Source organism: Vulpes vulpes, chromosome 7 (assembly GCF_048418805.1).
Source record: "Vulpes vulpes isolate BD-2025 chromosome 7, VulVul3, whole genome shotgun sequence".
In the NCBI taxonomy this organism is placed as follows: domain Eukaryota; kingdom Metazoa; phylum Chordata; class Mammalia; order Carnivora; family Canidae; genus Vulpes; species Vulpes vulpes.
This window is the reverse complement of record NC_132786.1, coordinates 117,649,267-117,663,574: the sequence shown is the minus strand read 5'-3', so window position 1 is coordinate 117,663,574 and position 14,308 is coordinate 117,649,267. Positions and strand designations below refer to the sequence as shown.

The 14,308-nt window shown below is 39.4% G+C and overlaps 1 protein-coding gene across 3 annotated transcripts; it reads left to right on the top strand.

Annotated features, from left to right (window-relative positions):
• The first annotated feature begins 15 nt into the window (after window positions 1-15).
• On the top strand, window positions 16-11,655 carry SMIM30 (small integral membrane protein 30). 3 transcript variants are annotated; one of them, XR_012002757.1, is made up of 5 exons: window positions 16-86; window positions 469-562; window positions 1,053-2,093; window positions 10,253-10,388; window positions 11,641-11,655. XR_012002757.1 is itself a non-coding variant. In XM_026012157.2 (3 exons), exon 3 carries the CDS (start codon window positions 1,102-1,104, stop codon window positions 1,279-1,281), a length of 180 nt encoding a protein of 59 aa, XP_025867942.1. In that variant the 5' UTR covers window positions 31-86; window positions 469-562; window positions 1,053-1,101; the 3' UTR covers window positions 1,282-1,953. The 3 variants fall into 3 exon arrangements, 1 of the variants encoding a protein (XP_025867942.1); XM_026012157.2 differs by lacking the exons at window positions 10,253-10,388; window positions 11,641-11,655 and having other exon boundaries at window positions 31-86; window positions 1,053-1,953; XR_012002758.1 differs by lacking the exons at window positions 10,253-10,388; window positions 11,641-11,655 and having other exon boundaries at window positions 37-130; window positions 1,053-1,953.
• The last annotated feature ends 2,653 nt before the right edge of the window (window positions 11,656-14,308 follow it).

Here is a 14,308-nt window from a genome sequence, read left to right as displayed (position 1 = left end):
CACTACGTCGGCAGCGGGGATTGTGGGAAGTGTAGTCCGGAGGCCCCGCCCTCTCCGCCATTCCTCTAATGGCCGCTTCCAGGAAGGTGAGGTGCCAACTCCTCCCCGAAGGATACTTGGGGTCGCTTCGGTGTGTTTGTAAAGCGGGGGTGGGGGGGGGGGGTCCGGTTTGCGCCGCGCGGGGGCGAAGCAGGGATTGTTCTTAAGGTCTTAATGTGAAGTCCTGGCGGGAACTGGTCTCGGGGCTCGATTTATTGGGACGTTGATCCCCGTGCGGGCGGAGTGACCAACTTTAAGTCTAGTTGTGCTGCCTCAACGACGAGCTCGTCCCACGGGTTAGGGACCCTCCCTCCGTCGTGCGTTCGCGCTCCTCCCTCGCTCTGCGCGGACCCCGGCCGCCTCCTGAGTGAGGACGCGGACGGTGGGGATGGGGAGTAGATCCTAAATCCCACCCTGTTGCGATCGCAGGCTCCGTCACGTGGGACCTCTTAGCCTCAGCGCCCCAACTCCGGGAAGGGGCAGTTTCCAATCGGATACGCTCCACACGCACGTCCTTCCTTTGGTAAGTTTGTACTAATTCCCCACAGTCTCACGGACTTCTGCGTTGCATGAGTTTTTGCCAGACCGGTCTGCATCGCCCGGATGACAGAAATGCTAAGAAAATGTAATTTTTTATTTATTTATTTTTTTATTTTTTTTACTTAACTTCTAGGATGTTTTAAGTTTCCGAGTGCCTGGTGTGTTTTCTCTTTGTTCTTCATTCCGTTCAGTTTGCTTAGCCGATTCACGACGTTGGCACGATAGCGTGTGGGGAAATTGCTGGAGACATGAAAAGGGGAGATTAGCCCCAAAAGGCCATTCTTTAAATGCCTTTTGTCGACTTCCCCTCTTTTTTTTTTTTTTTTTTGTTTCCCTACCATAAAATGAGGAGAGGGGTCTGAAATTTACATTGAAAAGGTGTGTGGATTGCTACTGATGGATTTTTACTGTCCTCTGGAAAGGTGGGAATTTCTAACGATTCCTTTTTTTTTGTTTCCTTGTCTGATTTCTAGAAACCTTCAGCCCTCAAGATCCGGAGATAACCTGGAAGATCCCAACATCATGACCTCAGTTTCAACACAGTTGTTCTTGGTCGTCATTTCACTGCTTTTGGTGCTGCCGGTGGTTGAAGCAGTAGAAGCTGGAGATGCAATCGCTCTCCTGTTAGGTGTGGCTCTCAGCATTACAGGCATTTGTGCCTGTTTGGGCGTCTATGCACGAAAGAGGAATGGACAGATGTGATTTTGATGGGCCTTCTGAATCAGACCTTGCCCGGAAAACCTTTGTGTTATTGAGGTTAAAAACTGAGCTTTAGTGTCTAGAAGATCCCACGAAATAGAGTATTTTCACATTCTCAATTATCTCCCTGTAAGTGGGAACAAATTGATACCTGTTCAGTGGGGGGGGGGGGGGGGGGGGGTGTGTTTCATCACAACAAATAATACACTGTAAAAAGCAGTCTAAAATTCATATGTGCTAGTTAGAAAAAGGGTCAAAGAAGTCAGATGACTGAAATTTTCATATTATTTCATAGTTTCAGAGTTTTCAAAGTGAAACAGGAAGCAGGAAACCCTTACCCAGAATCCTAGGAAATTGCCCGTGCCTCCTCCATCACTGAGGAATCTTTCCTCCATATTTTTATTAATTTTTCGTTTTGTTATCTCCCAAATTAATATTGTATTTAGATATTAAATACAGTCAGTCAGAGATTAAAATTTTTATTTCTTGGGGGGAGAAGTAAGAAAAATGTATCCAATGTATCTAATGTTGAAATGGAGAAAATATTTAATGTAAAAAAGTTATATTGACATTGAAATGGAGACGAGATTTAGTGTAAAAAAAAGCTTTATATTAACTGAGTAACATTTCCATCATGAGAAGTAATGTGTTAAATATAAACCCATTATGTTTTAAGTTAATGTGTGATGTTCATTTGTGTTTATATCTTTGTATAGACTTTTATGTCAGCTAAGTGGTGGAATGCCTTACCGTAAGTGATCACACTGGCTTATAGGAACACTATCAGTGATAAATGAGAAATGGACAGGATCAAGGTAGGAGAAGCCCCTGGTAGAGAATCCACAGATACAGAAGGAAAAGTTAATGGCCTGTACTGATTTTTACACTAACCAGATGAGACGTACCCTCTCTGACCTTAATACTCAAAATGTCCTCAAACTAGCATTACCACCTGGCTTCTTGTTAAAATCTCAGACTTCATCCAGACCAATTGGATCAAACTACATGAGGGTCCTACTGGAAGCAAGTAATCAAGTTTTTTACTGAAACCATGCATTATCCAATCTAGCTTTCCAGGTAACATTGAGAGTCTTAATTTTGATTAGAAAACAAGCAGCAACATTATGAAATCTCCAATCTGACCCAGGAAAGTTAGGCTCACTGCAAATAAAGATCAGAAGGGGATCCAAAAATTACAAATAGAAAAAGCAAAATTGGCATACTCAATATGGACCAAAAAACCTAATCAATGAATCAAATTTAAAAAAAAAAAAAAAGAAAACCAGCAGCAACCTGAAACCCTCTTTATAGTGGCATCCTGCAGGTTGAGCTCACTTGGCTTGCATGGGAAATTGGGTAGAGGGTAGGAGTGAGAGACAGCCATGCTATTCAGGCAGAAACTGCGTGGATCTGTTTTTGTCGTAGCTGTTTTATTTTTTCACAGGAGAATGCACTAACATTTTTTGTTCAGATAAATTGGCAGTTACACATTGTGTAATTAATAGAACTTAATTTTACATGCTTTTTTTTTTTTCATTTTATTTCAGGATTTTATTTATTCATGAGAGACACAGAGAGGCAGAGACAGGCAGAGGGAGAAGCAGGCTCCATGTAGGGATCCCGATGCGGGACTCAATCCCAGGACTCCAGGATCGCTCCCTGGGCCGAAGGCAGGCACTAAACCCCTGAGCCACCCACAGATCCCCAACGTTTTTTTTTTTTAAAGATGGAAATAGGAATGCAGATTGTGGAATGGTTGGTCTTATCTCATGAACCAGCCCATTGATTCTGGTATAGAGAGGCTGCTGCTGCTTCCTTGTACATCTGAACTTTTTCCACTGGCATTAAGAGAAGTCAAAAAGTACATTTTAAGTCATGGTGCATTGGTCATTTTGTCACCTTCAGGTACTATTTTTAAATGATCAAAATAAGACTACAAGCAAACATTCTTTAATGAACAATGTATTTCCAGAGGTACCTAGAAAGAAAACTATTTTCTTGTTTTGCCCTTAAAAGTAGAAAATTATCATGAGGTAGCATTCAGAAATTTTGACAGATAGGATGAGGAATGCCTTCTCTATTTTTAGCTTCTTTTCTACACAGGCTGGATTATGTGGTTTTAGCCTGAAAAGAACAGAAACTTACAGTGGCTCTTAACCTTTTAAGGTCTACTAGCTCCTTTGAGAGTCTGATGAAAACATGCTTGCATTTTTAGATTAATTTCAAGTAGTTCACAGAACTGAAGCCCGTCCAGAAATCCAGATTAAAAATTTCTGTCCTTTTTTTGGTTTTGGGTTTTTTTTTTTTTTTTTAGATTCTTTCAGATTTCTGGATTTGCTCTGATAGGTAACACCTGCTGTGGAGCAGTTATAGGAAGAATGAGATGGACACATATCCCCCAAGGGCCAGCATACTTTATAGATGTCTACTAAATGCTCTGTGCATGCTAGCTCAGTTAAATTCAGTTACAAAGGCAGAACACTACTAGTTAAAATCAGCAAGAAGGTCTAGTAACCCACCCATTCCTCTGACATCCAAAATCAGTGTGTTTCCTGTATCACTTCTTTCTGGTTGCTTTCAAGATTTTTCTCTTATTAATTTTCAAAAGGTTGATATGATGTGTCTTGGCATGAATATGTTTGGGTCCTGTTTGGGGTTTGCTTATCTTTTTGGACCTATAGGTTTATGTCATTTCCCAAATTTAGGTAATTTTCAACCATTATTTTTTCAACTACTCTTTCAGCCCCATCCACTTTCTCCTTTCCTTCTGTGACTCCAGTGACCCAGTTAGATCTTTTGTTGCAGTCTTAACTTGTCCTTAAGGCTTTTTTTCTTTTCAGTCTTTTTTCTCTGTTGTTCACACTGGGTAATTTCTAGTTGTCCTATTCTCAGGTTCACTGATTATGCCCATGCATTGTTAAGTTCTAAATTTTTCCATTTGATTTTCTTTGTAGCTTCTATTTCTTTGGTGAGACTTGATATTTTTTCCCTTGTCTAGCGTGTTTGTAATTGTTCATTGAACTTTTATGTGGCTGCTTCAAAACCCTTGTCATAGTTCTAACATTTATGTCATTTCAGTATCGGCATCTGTTGATTATCTTGTCTCATTCAAGTTGAGATCTTCCTTGGAATGATGAGTGATTTCCATTAATACCTGGACATTTTGAGTACTATATTAAAGCCTGGGTCATCCTTAATGGTTGTATTTTAGCAGGCCTCTGACAATGCTGCCTCAGGGCAAGGGAGATTGTAGTCTCCTTATTGCCAGATAGGGGTAGATGTCCAGGGACACCTCATACTGCTCCCCACATGCCCTCCAATGACCCTAAAGGTAGGGTTCAAACTTTCTACATGGTCTCCACTGGCCCATGGCCACATCTGAGCCCACTGGCATTTCTGGGTTGCCACCTTCAGAGTACCTAGTACCTAGTCAGAGATTTAGGAGGAAAAAGAAAATTCAGAGAATTCACCACTATGTCTTCTGGACCTGAGGTTCCTAGCTGGTCGGCCTTCTTTCTATGTTTCAGAATCCAATTTCTCTCTATTTGAGAGAGCACATATGAGCAAGTGCAGGGAGGGGCAGAGGGGGAAAGAATCTGAAGCAGACTCGACACTGAGTGCAGAGCCCAACACTGGGCTCATTTCACAACCCTAAGACCATGACCTGAGCTGAAACCAAGAGTCAGACACCCAACCAACTGAACCACCCAGGTGCCCTTCCTTTCAGTATCTCACGTTTATTTTATACATTGTCCAGGGTTTTTAGCTGTATTTAGGGGAAGAAATAAAAAGGATGTCTACTCCCATCTTCCTAGAATCAAACGTCTCCTCTGCATATTTAGTGAATTTTCTGGAGAAAGAAAATGCCAGGTAAACGATTGATTGAAGATATTTCATTTAACAGACCTTTATCATATGATGCACATCTGTCGTCCCCTCTTCACCCAATCATCATATTTCTGTCTTTACTCAGTAAGCCCACTTAAGGAGTATGACTAACAAGAATGCAGGAGTGCAGATGAAGTTTGAAAAAAGTGAGCTATATCAATATTTTGTCTCAGCAACAAGACTAAGGGCAGCTTCCTGAAAGACTGATGGGATGCCAAATGTACCTGCTGTAAAGGAACCAGCTAGGCCCAGAAAATCTCAAAAGCTAAACATCATATGCACTTTTGCCCTCTTAGACTTTCTAAGCTCCGCAGAAGCTTGTCAAATGCCATTTCCAACTTTGAATATAGGAAAGATGATGAAGCTATCTATACAGCCTGAAGCACATAATGAAGGGAGAATTCTCTGTACAAACCATCTCCCAGAGTTTCAAATACGTTCTTTGGTGGTACCCACAATAAGGGTGAAGAATCTAACCTCTGAAATCCAACCAACATACACAGCCAGTTTCCACCACTTAAAATTTGATCTTGGGCGAGTCACCTCTTTTAAATTTCTGTCTCACTATCTGTTAAATGGGAATAATAACAGTACCTACTTCATAGATAGATGAGGAACACATGAAATAAGTGTGAAAGGCTTGGCATGCTTAAGGTCATTACTGGTATTTGGAGCTATTTTTCTAGACGTGTCCAATTGATAAGTATCAATTTTGTATTTATATATTACATAAATCCAATATTAAACAGTCACTATATTTTAATTCTGACGTTTTTCCATGACTATTTTCGTTACCATAATTTTTCTTCTACCATTATAGGCTTACAAACTGATGAAACTCAAAGTCATCATGATTAAAAGAAAATTTGGCTTCCCTAGAGCTTCCCCAAATGTTGAAGGGGAAGAAAGAAAAGGATTGATTCTGTTTTAGTAATTCCTAATGTGTTGACCATGGGTCTTTACTAATTGACACAAAAGCTTAGCAGTAACTGCTTAGTCATTTAAGGAGATGCAAGGAATTTGGTTCTGAGTGTTCAGAAAAATAGTGGATTGGGTCTATATTCTACTAGGAAAAGTATCCTGACAAATCTCATCTCCTTAAAAGTCATGAAGATATAAGCAACATAAAATGTGTTCAGTGTTTCCTGTGGTAGGGAGTGGAGAGGGAGCCCTTATTTAGACTTATTAATCCCAGACAGAATTTTTATTCTTAGGTGAAAACAGAGCCAAATCAATAAATATGTGTATAGAATAGCATATTTAAATTTTTTCTAATCTTTAATAACTCCATTTTTCTAAATAATCTATGTGATTAATTAATAGACATCTAACAAACATCTAACGACTAAATGCAAAAGGCAGAAGACCAGAAAAATGTGGTTGCTGCAAAATACTAAAATGTGGTTTAATTTTCCATTGATTTGTAATATCAGAGCTATAATAACCCTCTAACATATTTCCACTGAATCCATTATATATGGGTGATTAGAATTTTGAAAATATTAGTTGGCACTTGATAATCTGAAATGAAATTATGAAATTTTATATACAAGAGGGTTAATTATTTTTAAAGGGCTAATCATGTAGCACTTTGTTACACATAGGGATTATAAATACCATATTTCTCAATATTAATCAAGATAATTATGCTCTGGATAAATGTGCATAAATCACTTAACAAAAGAATTTAAAAGCAGGCATGATCACCAAGAACATAAACTATACCATATTCTATTTCAGATGATTTGTCAGAACAGCTCTTTCATTTTACCACAAAAATTACCAGACCCCTGAGATAGCAACATGAAACAATTTTATGGGTCCTGTGATGACATACGCCCACTTTCTCTTGTTTAATCAACATTTTTTAAGATATCATCACTGCAATTTAGAGAGAAAAAAAAATACCAGGCAATTGTCCTTGAGTCAATAAGTTAACCTACACAATTTCTTCATCTGTAAAATTATTTGTTAGTAATCTCTAAAAGGTTTCCTAGTGATAGAATTTTTTGGTTCCACAAAAGGAGCTTTACTAATTTCAAAACTAATAAAGTCTAATGTGTTAAAAATATTGTAATTACCCATTTTCATTCGGCAGCCTGAGGAGCTGATTTCCTCTTCGAACTCCTCACTGAAAACCGTAGTCTAGTCATTTGGTACATTTTTGGATTTCAATTGAGCGAAGCGGGGGCAGCTCATTTTCTGTACTGAACGAGTATGATTAGGGATTGTCTCAAAAAGGAAGAATAAAAACAAACCGTAGCCCTGCCACTCCCACTCACAGCAAATAGCCCACATGCTAATTGATGTCGGCCCGGCAGTATCCAGAAACGAGCAACCTTGCAGTTTCGTGTGCTCAGTCTTTTCTGGCACTACCGATGGGACTGAGCTAACAGACACCATCTTCCAGTGGCCAAGACAGACAGTTGAGAGCATGCATAGCCCCTTCCTCTCCCTCATAATCCGCCTCCAGGCCACATCTAGGTCTTAGGGAATCCACCTTCAAGTTGTGCCTAGGATTCACCCACTTGCCTCCATCCTCATGGCTCCTACCCCAAGTTCAGACCACCACCATGTGGATGAGATCCACAGCAGCACCCTAGTCTTCTGACCTCCCATTTTTAACCCTCTGTGATCTCTCCTCAGCACAACCAGGACCTCTTTCTCCAGTGTCTTCTATGTCTCTGACCCTCAACCTACCTTACACTCTAGCTTTCAGCCATACTGTTTTTTCGCTTCCTAGAAAACACTGTGTATGTTTCCTCGGTCTCTGTCATTTTCCCTACTTCCCCTGCTTTCTAGATCTATATGTTCCTTCCTCTGTCTATAGTTTCCTCAAGTTCACCTTCTGAGGCTTGAACAACACTTCTTTAGAATGTCTTCCCTGATCCTTCCTGTCTGAAATACATATTCTACTGTGTGCTCGCCCAGCAGTCTTTACATCTCCTATCAGGCACATATCACTTTGGATTTGAATCTCTGCTTATTTTTGTCTCAACCAAACTCAGCCTCTTCTCAGGCTTCTAAACTCTGTGAGGACAGGGACTGAATTACTAATTCACTATTGTATTCCTGGCTTCTAGCACCATGCCTGGCGTATAGAAATTACTGCTCACTCAATCTTTTATAGAATGAATATGAGATACAAAGTCAATATAGCAAAGGGACGCCCCAGCGCAGCATATACAGTGGCTCCTAGCATCCTCTCACTGAGCCTGTATGTGCCCTTACTGTCCTCAGTACAGCTCTACCACCAACCTTTCAGGTTTTACACAGGTAAAATGCAAGATTCAATGCAAGATTTTACCGTTTTCTTGGACATCTAAATAATTATAGAACACAATTTTAATAAGTATTAACATGTAATCTCATTAGCTGATTTATTACATACACTATTTATAAAAATCTTGAATCATATATGCATATTTAATGTTTTGTTTAGAAATTATCCACCATTTTGAAACACGGGATGATCTTCTCCTGATCTCATTCTCATTCTCATATTCAACACCAGACTCAACTGAATTACCAAAATCAAATGCCTTGCCATACTTCCATGCTCATCTTTCATTTGCTTTATAAAGGGGCTATGCATGCTTTCATTTGCTTTCATTTGCTTGGCCTCCTCCAAGAAGCCTTTCCTAAAAGAAGTTAATAATATCCATCCTCCAGGATCCACAGTACATTGTTTATACCTATAATAATGTATTTCATGAATCCTTGTTTTGTGGTTATTTAGATACTTATTATCCCTTTTACACCCCCCCCCACTACCCCTTCTCTTCCATCCACCTCTAACCCATCACCTATATCTTAATCTTAAAATCAAGATTGTGGTTTATTTTTGTGTTGAATTCAGTTCCTAAATACTAAATGACAGATGATGTCAAAGTCTACATTTCATTCAAAGTGAGAAAGCTTTATCAGAAAAAAAAATTTTGGAAAAGAGAAATGATACCTGGAGCCATGCGTCCTTCTACATTTCCAAAGATAACTCCCAAATAAAGAGCCCCAAATAGGATTCCACTTCTCATCCTTAGTCACAGTGAGTGGACTATCAGGTACCCACTTCATGATTCCACCCTGCTGTCCTGCTGGATCTTTCATTCAATCCTATGACTTCCACTTCTGAAGAGTAAATCAATTCAGTACCCAGGTATGACTGATGCACAAAGAAGCAATAAAAGTCATTTTTTCATACTCACTCATTCATCTAAATATGTGGGCATCTAAAAAATAATTCTCCTAGGAAAATGTAGACTTAATTTTTTTTGATGCTGCCATTATTTAACGCATATTCGGTACTCATCTTTGTCCTATGACTTACTCCTTCAAATACCCCCAATGAAGGGAAGACTTCATCATTGAACTTTTGGTTTGCGAAATGAACCAGAAGTAAATCTAAGCTAAGTCCTGTGTGTGACTAAGGTAGGTGACCAAAAACAGAGAGAACAACCATGTAGTGAGCTAATTCTCAAACTGTATGAGAGCTCTGTGGTCTCACATTCTATAGAGGAAGACACTAAGGTTTGGAGAGGTCAAGTTATGTGGACAAGTGGTTACACAGTTTGATAAATGAATGACAAGTGACTTCAAAGTAACCAAAAAAATGTTTTCTGCAACTTATAAACAAATTAACTGGTTATTACACTGTGTAATATACTATTTTTTGACTATGGAAATTATGAAATAAACATGGATAATGATATAGCATAGTAAAAAAATGACCTATACCTTACCTGTCCTCAGTAAAACTACTTTCACTTTTCCATGTCACTTTCCCCACGCATAAGTTTAATAAAACTAGATAGAATAGGGCATACATACCATTTTGTTTTCCAGGGGTTTTTTTTTTTTGGATAACATTTAAGTAAAAGGCCCAGAGTCACTGTGCAATTTTATGATAGTCTATAAATGTGAAAATAAAGATCATCATATGTTCTTGAGTATTCATTTTCAAAATTATTCTTATGGTTTTCATAATTGAAGTAACCACTAGTTATCCAATGATTCCTACATTTATTATTGTTAGTGGTCAGTAATAATGATAGCTATCAAGAAATATTATTTTAATCATTTTCTTCAGTGCTTTTGCTACATGACCGAAGTTTATGAAGAAGTTTATGGAAATACAGCTCAGAAAGGCTGTGTGATATAGTGAAAAAATACTGAAGAGTCAAAGAGATAAGGACCCTAGCTCTGGCTACAGCGTAAGCAAACAGGTAATGGGGCACTGGGCAAATCACTTACAAGTTGATATGGGCCTTATTTTCTCAATCCATAAAGAAAAATACAAATGAGTAGAAATGGTCTACCTAATACACCTATTCCACTGACAGGCAGTTTGAACAAGAGTTCCTCTTTGACAAAGGATGTGCAAGGTAAAAGAAGGCCTTGTCAGGGAAGTTACCCAGAAGTGGGGCCAGTCTTGGAAAAAGACGGAAGTAGGTCCTTGAGAGATGACATGATTTAAGGAAAACCAGCAGGAGACACCCAAAACCAAAATGCCTATGTGCTATACACTCTTCAGGATTTTTGTGATATCTGTAAGTCTACTGCTAATGGTGCCTCTTCTAAGTCTTGAAGTCTTCCTCTATTGAATGCTAATATAACCGGGGGTCTGCACATTAAACTAAAAACAAGAACCTCCAAATGGAACTCCAGATTGGGATTAGACTCTTGAGATTGGGACTAGGAAGAGGATGATGGATAAAATTTCCTAGGGAGAGCCCAAGGGTGTGAATGCCCACCGCCCCCGCCCCCCCACACACACACCACACAATATACAGACAGTTAAACTGTGTGACCAAGGTTTGGCCCTGCTCACAACAATGTTTAATGGGGGGCATCTGGGTGGTGCAGTTGGTTGGTCCAACTCTTGGTTTTGGCTCAGGCCATGATCTCAGGGTTGTGGAATCCAGCCCTGTGTCTAACTCTGTGCTCAGTGTGGAGTCTGCTTGTGATTGTCTCTCTCTCTTCCCCCGTCCCTCCCACTCATGCTCTCTCTCTCTCAAATAAATAAATAAATATTTATAAAAAACCAACAATGTTTAATTTTGCCCTATAGTCCATTAAATTAATCATGTCAACCTAATAGCAACAGTCTTAAAAGCAGAAAACTTGTCTTTTTATTTTTCATTATTCTTAAACACCCAAGATAAATCTTATTGACACAAGAGGCATTCAATACATATTTGTCGGCTGACTCAAGGACTCTGTCCACAAAATAACCCAAATGGTTTAAATGACAAAGGATTTGATAGGAAAAAATATAATCTACTTTGATAGCCCAACAAAAACCAAATAGAATCAAAATAAAATTTAATTAGTAGCATTACCATAAAAATATAAAATTAAGGCAAGGGAAGAGCACTGTATGATTTTATACTATGGTGGCTGTTGCAAATTTGTATATTTTACTTTTCTATATAATATTGGCATAAAATGGTTACTATACTCGTTTTTTTTTTTAAGGTTTTATTTACTGATTCATGAGAGACACAGAAAGAGACAGAGGGAGAAGCAGACTCCCCATGGGCAGCCCAATATAGGACTCAATCCCAGGACTCCAGGATCACGCCCTGAACTGAAGGCAGATGCTCAACCACTGAGCTACCCAGGCACCCTGCTATAGTGGTTTTTTAAGTGAGTGGCACTCCTACTCCAAAGAAGAGGTTCCCCTCAGTGTGCTCAAATGACAAGACTCAAAAAATAGAAAAGCCACCTGAGCGGTGCAGTTGGCTGGCCATGTGTCTCTTGGTTTCAGCTCAGGTCATGATCTCAGGATCATGAAATTGAACCCCATGTGGGGCTCTGCTTGGTGCCAGAATCTGCTTGAAATTCTCTCCCTCTCTCTCTCTCTCTCTCTCTGTCCCTCCTCCCTCTCACACTCTTCCTCACCCCTCTCTCTCTCTCAAATAAATAAAATATTTAAAAAAATAAAAGAAAGCAGGAAGGAAGAAAGGGAGGAAGGAAATTATTCTATTTAAGGGAATCAATAGTCATTTTAAAGACCTACTACAATGAATAATTGTATGGATAAAATGAATTTTCATTTATGTCTTTATTTTTAATAAAAGCAAAAAAAGAAAGATGCATAACTGGTCTAATTAGGAGCCATCACATTGGTTTTAGGAAGAGAAGCTGATTGTTTTGTCAAGAGAGCTGCAGGGGAGTAGCTGAGAAGAGTTGGATTATTTTCCTCCTACCTCTCTATTCCTTTACTATCTCCTTAACTGTTTTCTCTTGTTCTTCTGATACCTTACTGTTCATCCATTCTCCACGTCTCAGATGTTGGCCTTCTCTTCGTACTCTTTCTTAGAGAATCCCTCTGTTTCCACTCTACCTCCGCTCGCCCGTGTGGTCCCAGGTTTTCCATTACAAGCAGACAACTCCCATATGGCTGGCCCTGATTTTTCACATTCCAATTCAAGACGGACTAGCACTTATAAATGATGCCATGTGAATGGCTGTCACTTCATGTTCATTTGCTAAAATTAAACTTATCTTCGTGTCAAAACTGAATGCCTTGTCTGATTTCTCTGTGTGTGTGCGTGTGCATGCATGCATGCATCTATGAGTGTATGCGTGCATGTGTGTGCGTGTGACCATCAATCCACTTGCCAGCCAAGTTTGAATTTGTACTATTCTAATAACCAGGCAATAATTTTGACCTACCTTGGTTCCTTCTCATCACAGTTCTTTCTTTTTTTTTTTAATTAATTTTTATTGGTGTTCAATTTACCAACATACAGAGAAACACCCAGTGCTCATCCCGTCAAGTGTCCACCTCAGTGCCCGTCACCCATTCCCCTCACAGTTCTTTCTATTGACTGTTCTATCACTCTAGTACTCGTGCCCGGACTTATTTTTCATAAATTCAAGTATTTTAGAATTGCAAGTCTCTAGCTTTCACCAGCCTGTCAAAGAGGAAAAAATTGGGAGTGGGGGTATGAACTAAATCAGTGCTTCTCATCTGTGTTAATTAGACCCCTAGGCTCTACAAAGCTGCCTTGGCAGTTGCCAAATCAAACAATAAAAGACCAGTAGAGTATGGCTCCTGCCCCCAATCCCACTTTTCCCACAGCAGCTTCACCATTATCTGTTTCATATGTGAATTTCAAGTATGATCTTATCCGAAAAAAACTTGTCACATTACCTTAAGAAAACTAAGTTTGAAAAAAAAAAAACTGTTAGGTGATGTTTTAAGATCCTCAACTCTAAAATTCAAATCCTATGGAATCTGGTAATTTAATTAGTAAGATAGTATTTAAAAAATTCCTCATTTAAGCTCCTACTTACATGTATTTTTAGATCAATTCTGGCACTGGTAAGCTGAAGAATTTGAATGAATTTACGGTAAAAATATAGGCATTATTCTGAGTTTCCCAACAGTCAATAGGATAATATAGTAAGCTTCTGTGAGTCCACAGCATCTGAGGTAAAGTAGGGGAACATCTGGAAGACAACACTCTCTGAAGTCCTTAGGATCCCAGCCTGCTTCCCAAACTGAAGCACATCATGATGACATGCTTTCCAGCCTACCTGTATTTCATCTATAACAGACAGAGGAAGTTTCTGGGCTCCTTGTCCATGGAGATTTGGGAGATTTGAACTTTTTGGCTTTTCCTTTCTGTTTCATGCCCATTTGCAGCAGTAAACAAATAAACAAATGGCATTTAACATATGTTCCCCTGGAGCGTGAAACCTACTGGTTTGGCTGTCAAGGTGCAGGAGGTGAAATGCAGTAAGTGGGCTCTGTGATTGAGGTCTGGAAACCAGCCGCTGAGCAAACCCAGCCGGCAGACGGCCACAGAGCCTCACTTCACACACAAGGCTGCAGAGACCACATCCAGGCTTCAGGTCTTGGCGATTGATTTTTCTCTTCAAGTCTGCTCACCACCTTGACGTTTATGCACCTGATTAACTTTGAGTATGAGAATTCACCTCTCTAGACTTATTATTCTTATCTCCGCAGAAAGGCTTTAGGCCTAATGGCTCAGGCCTGGTTTGAGTACTGAACGCGTGGCTAGTCTGAATTGACATGCCTGTAGGTATTGCAAAATACACACTGGATTTCAAAGACTTAGTGAGAAAAAATATACAAAATATCTCCTTAATACTTTTGTATTGATTATATATT

Coding starts and splice junctions, on each gene's coding strand:
- SMIM30 (XM_026012157.2), top strand. CDS start 1,102: ATGACCTCAGTTTCAACACAGTTGTTCTTGGTCGTCATTTCACTGCTT.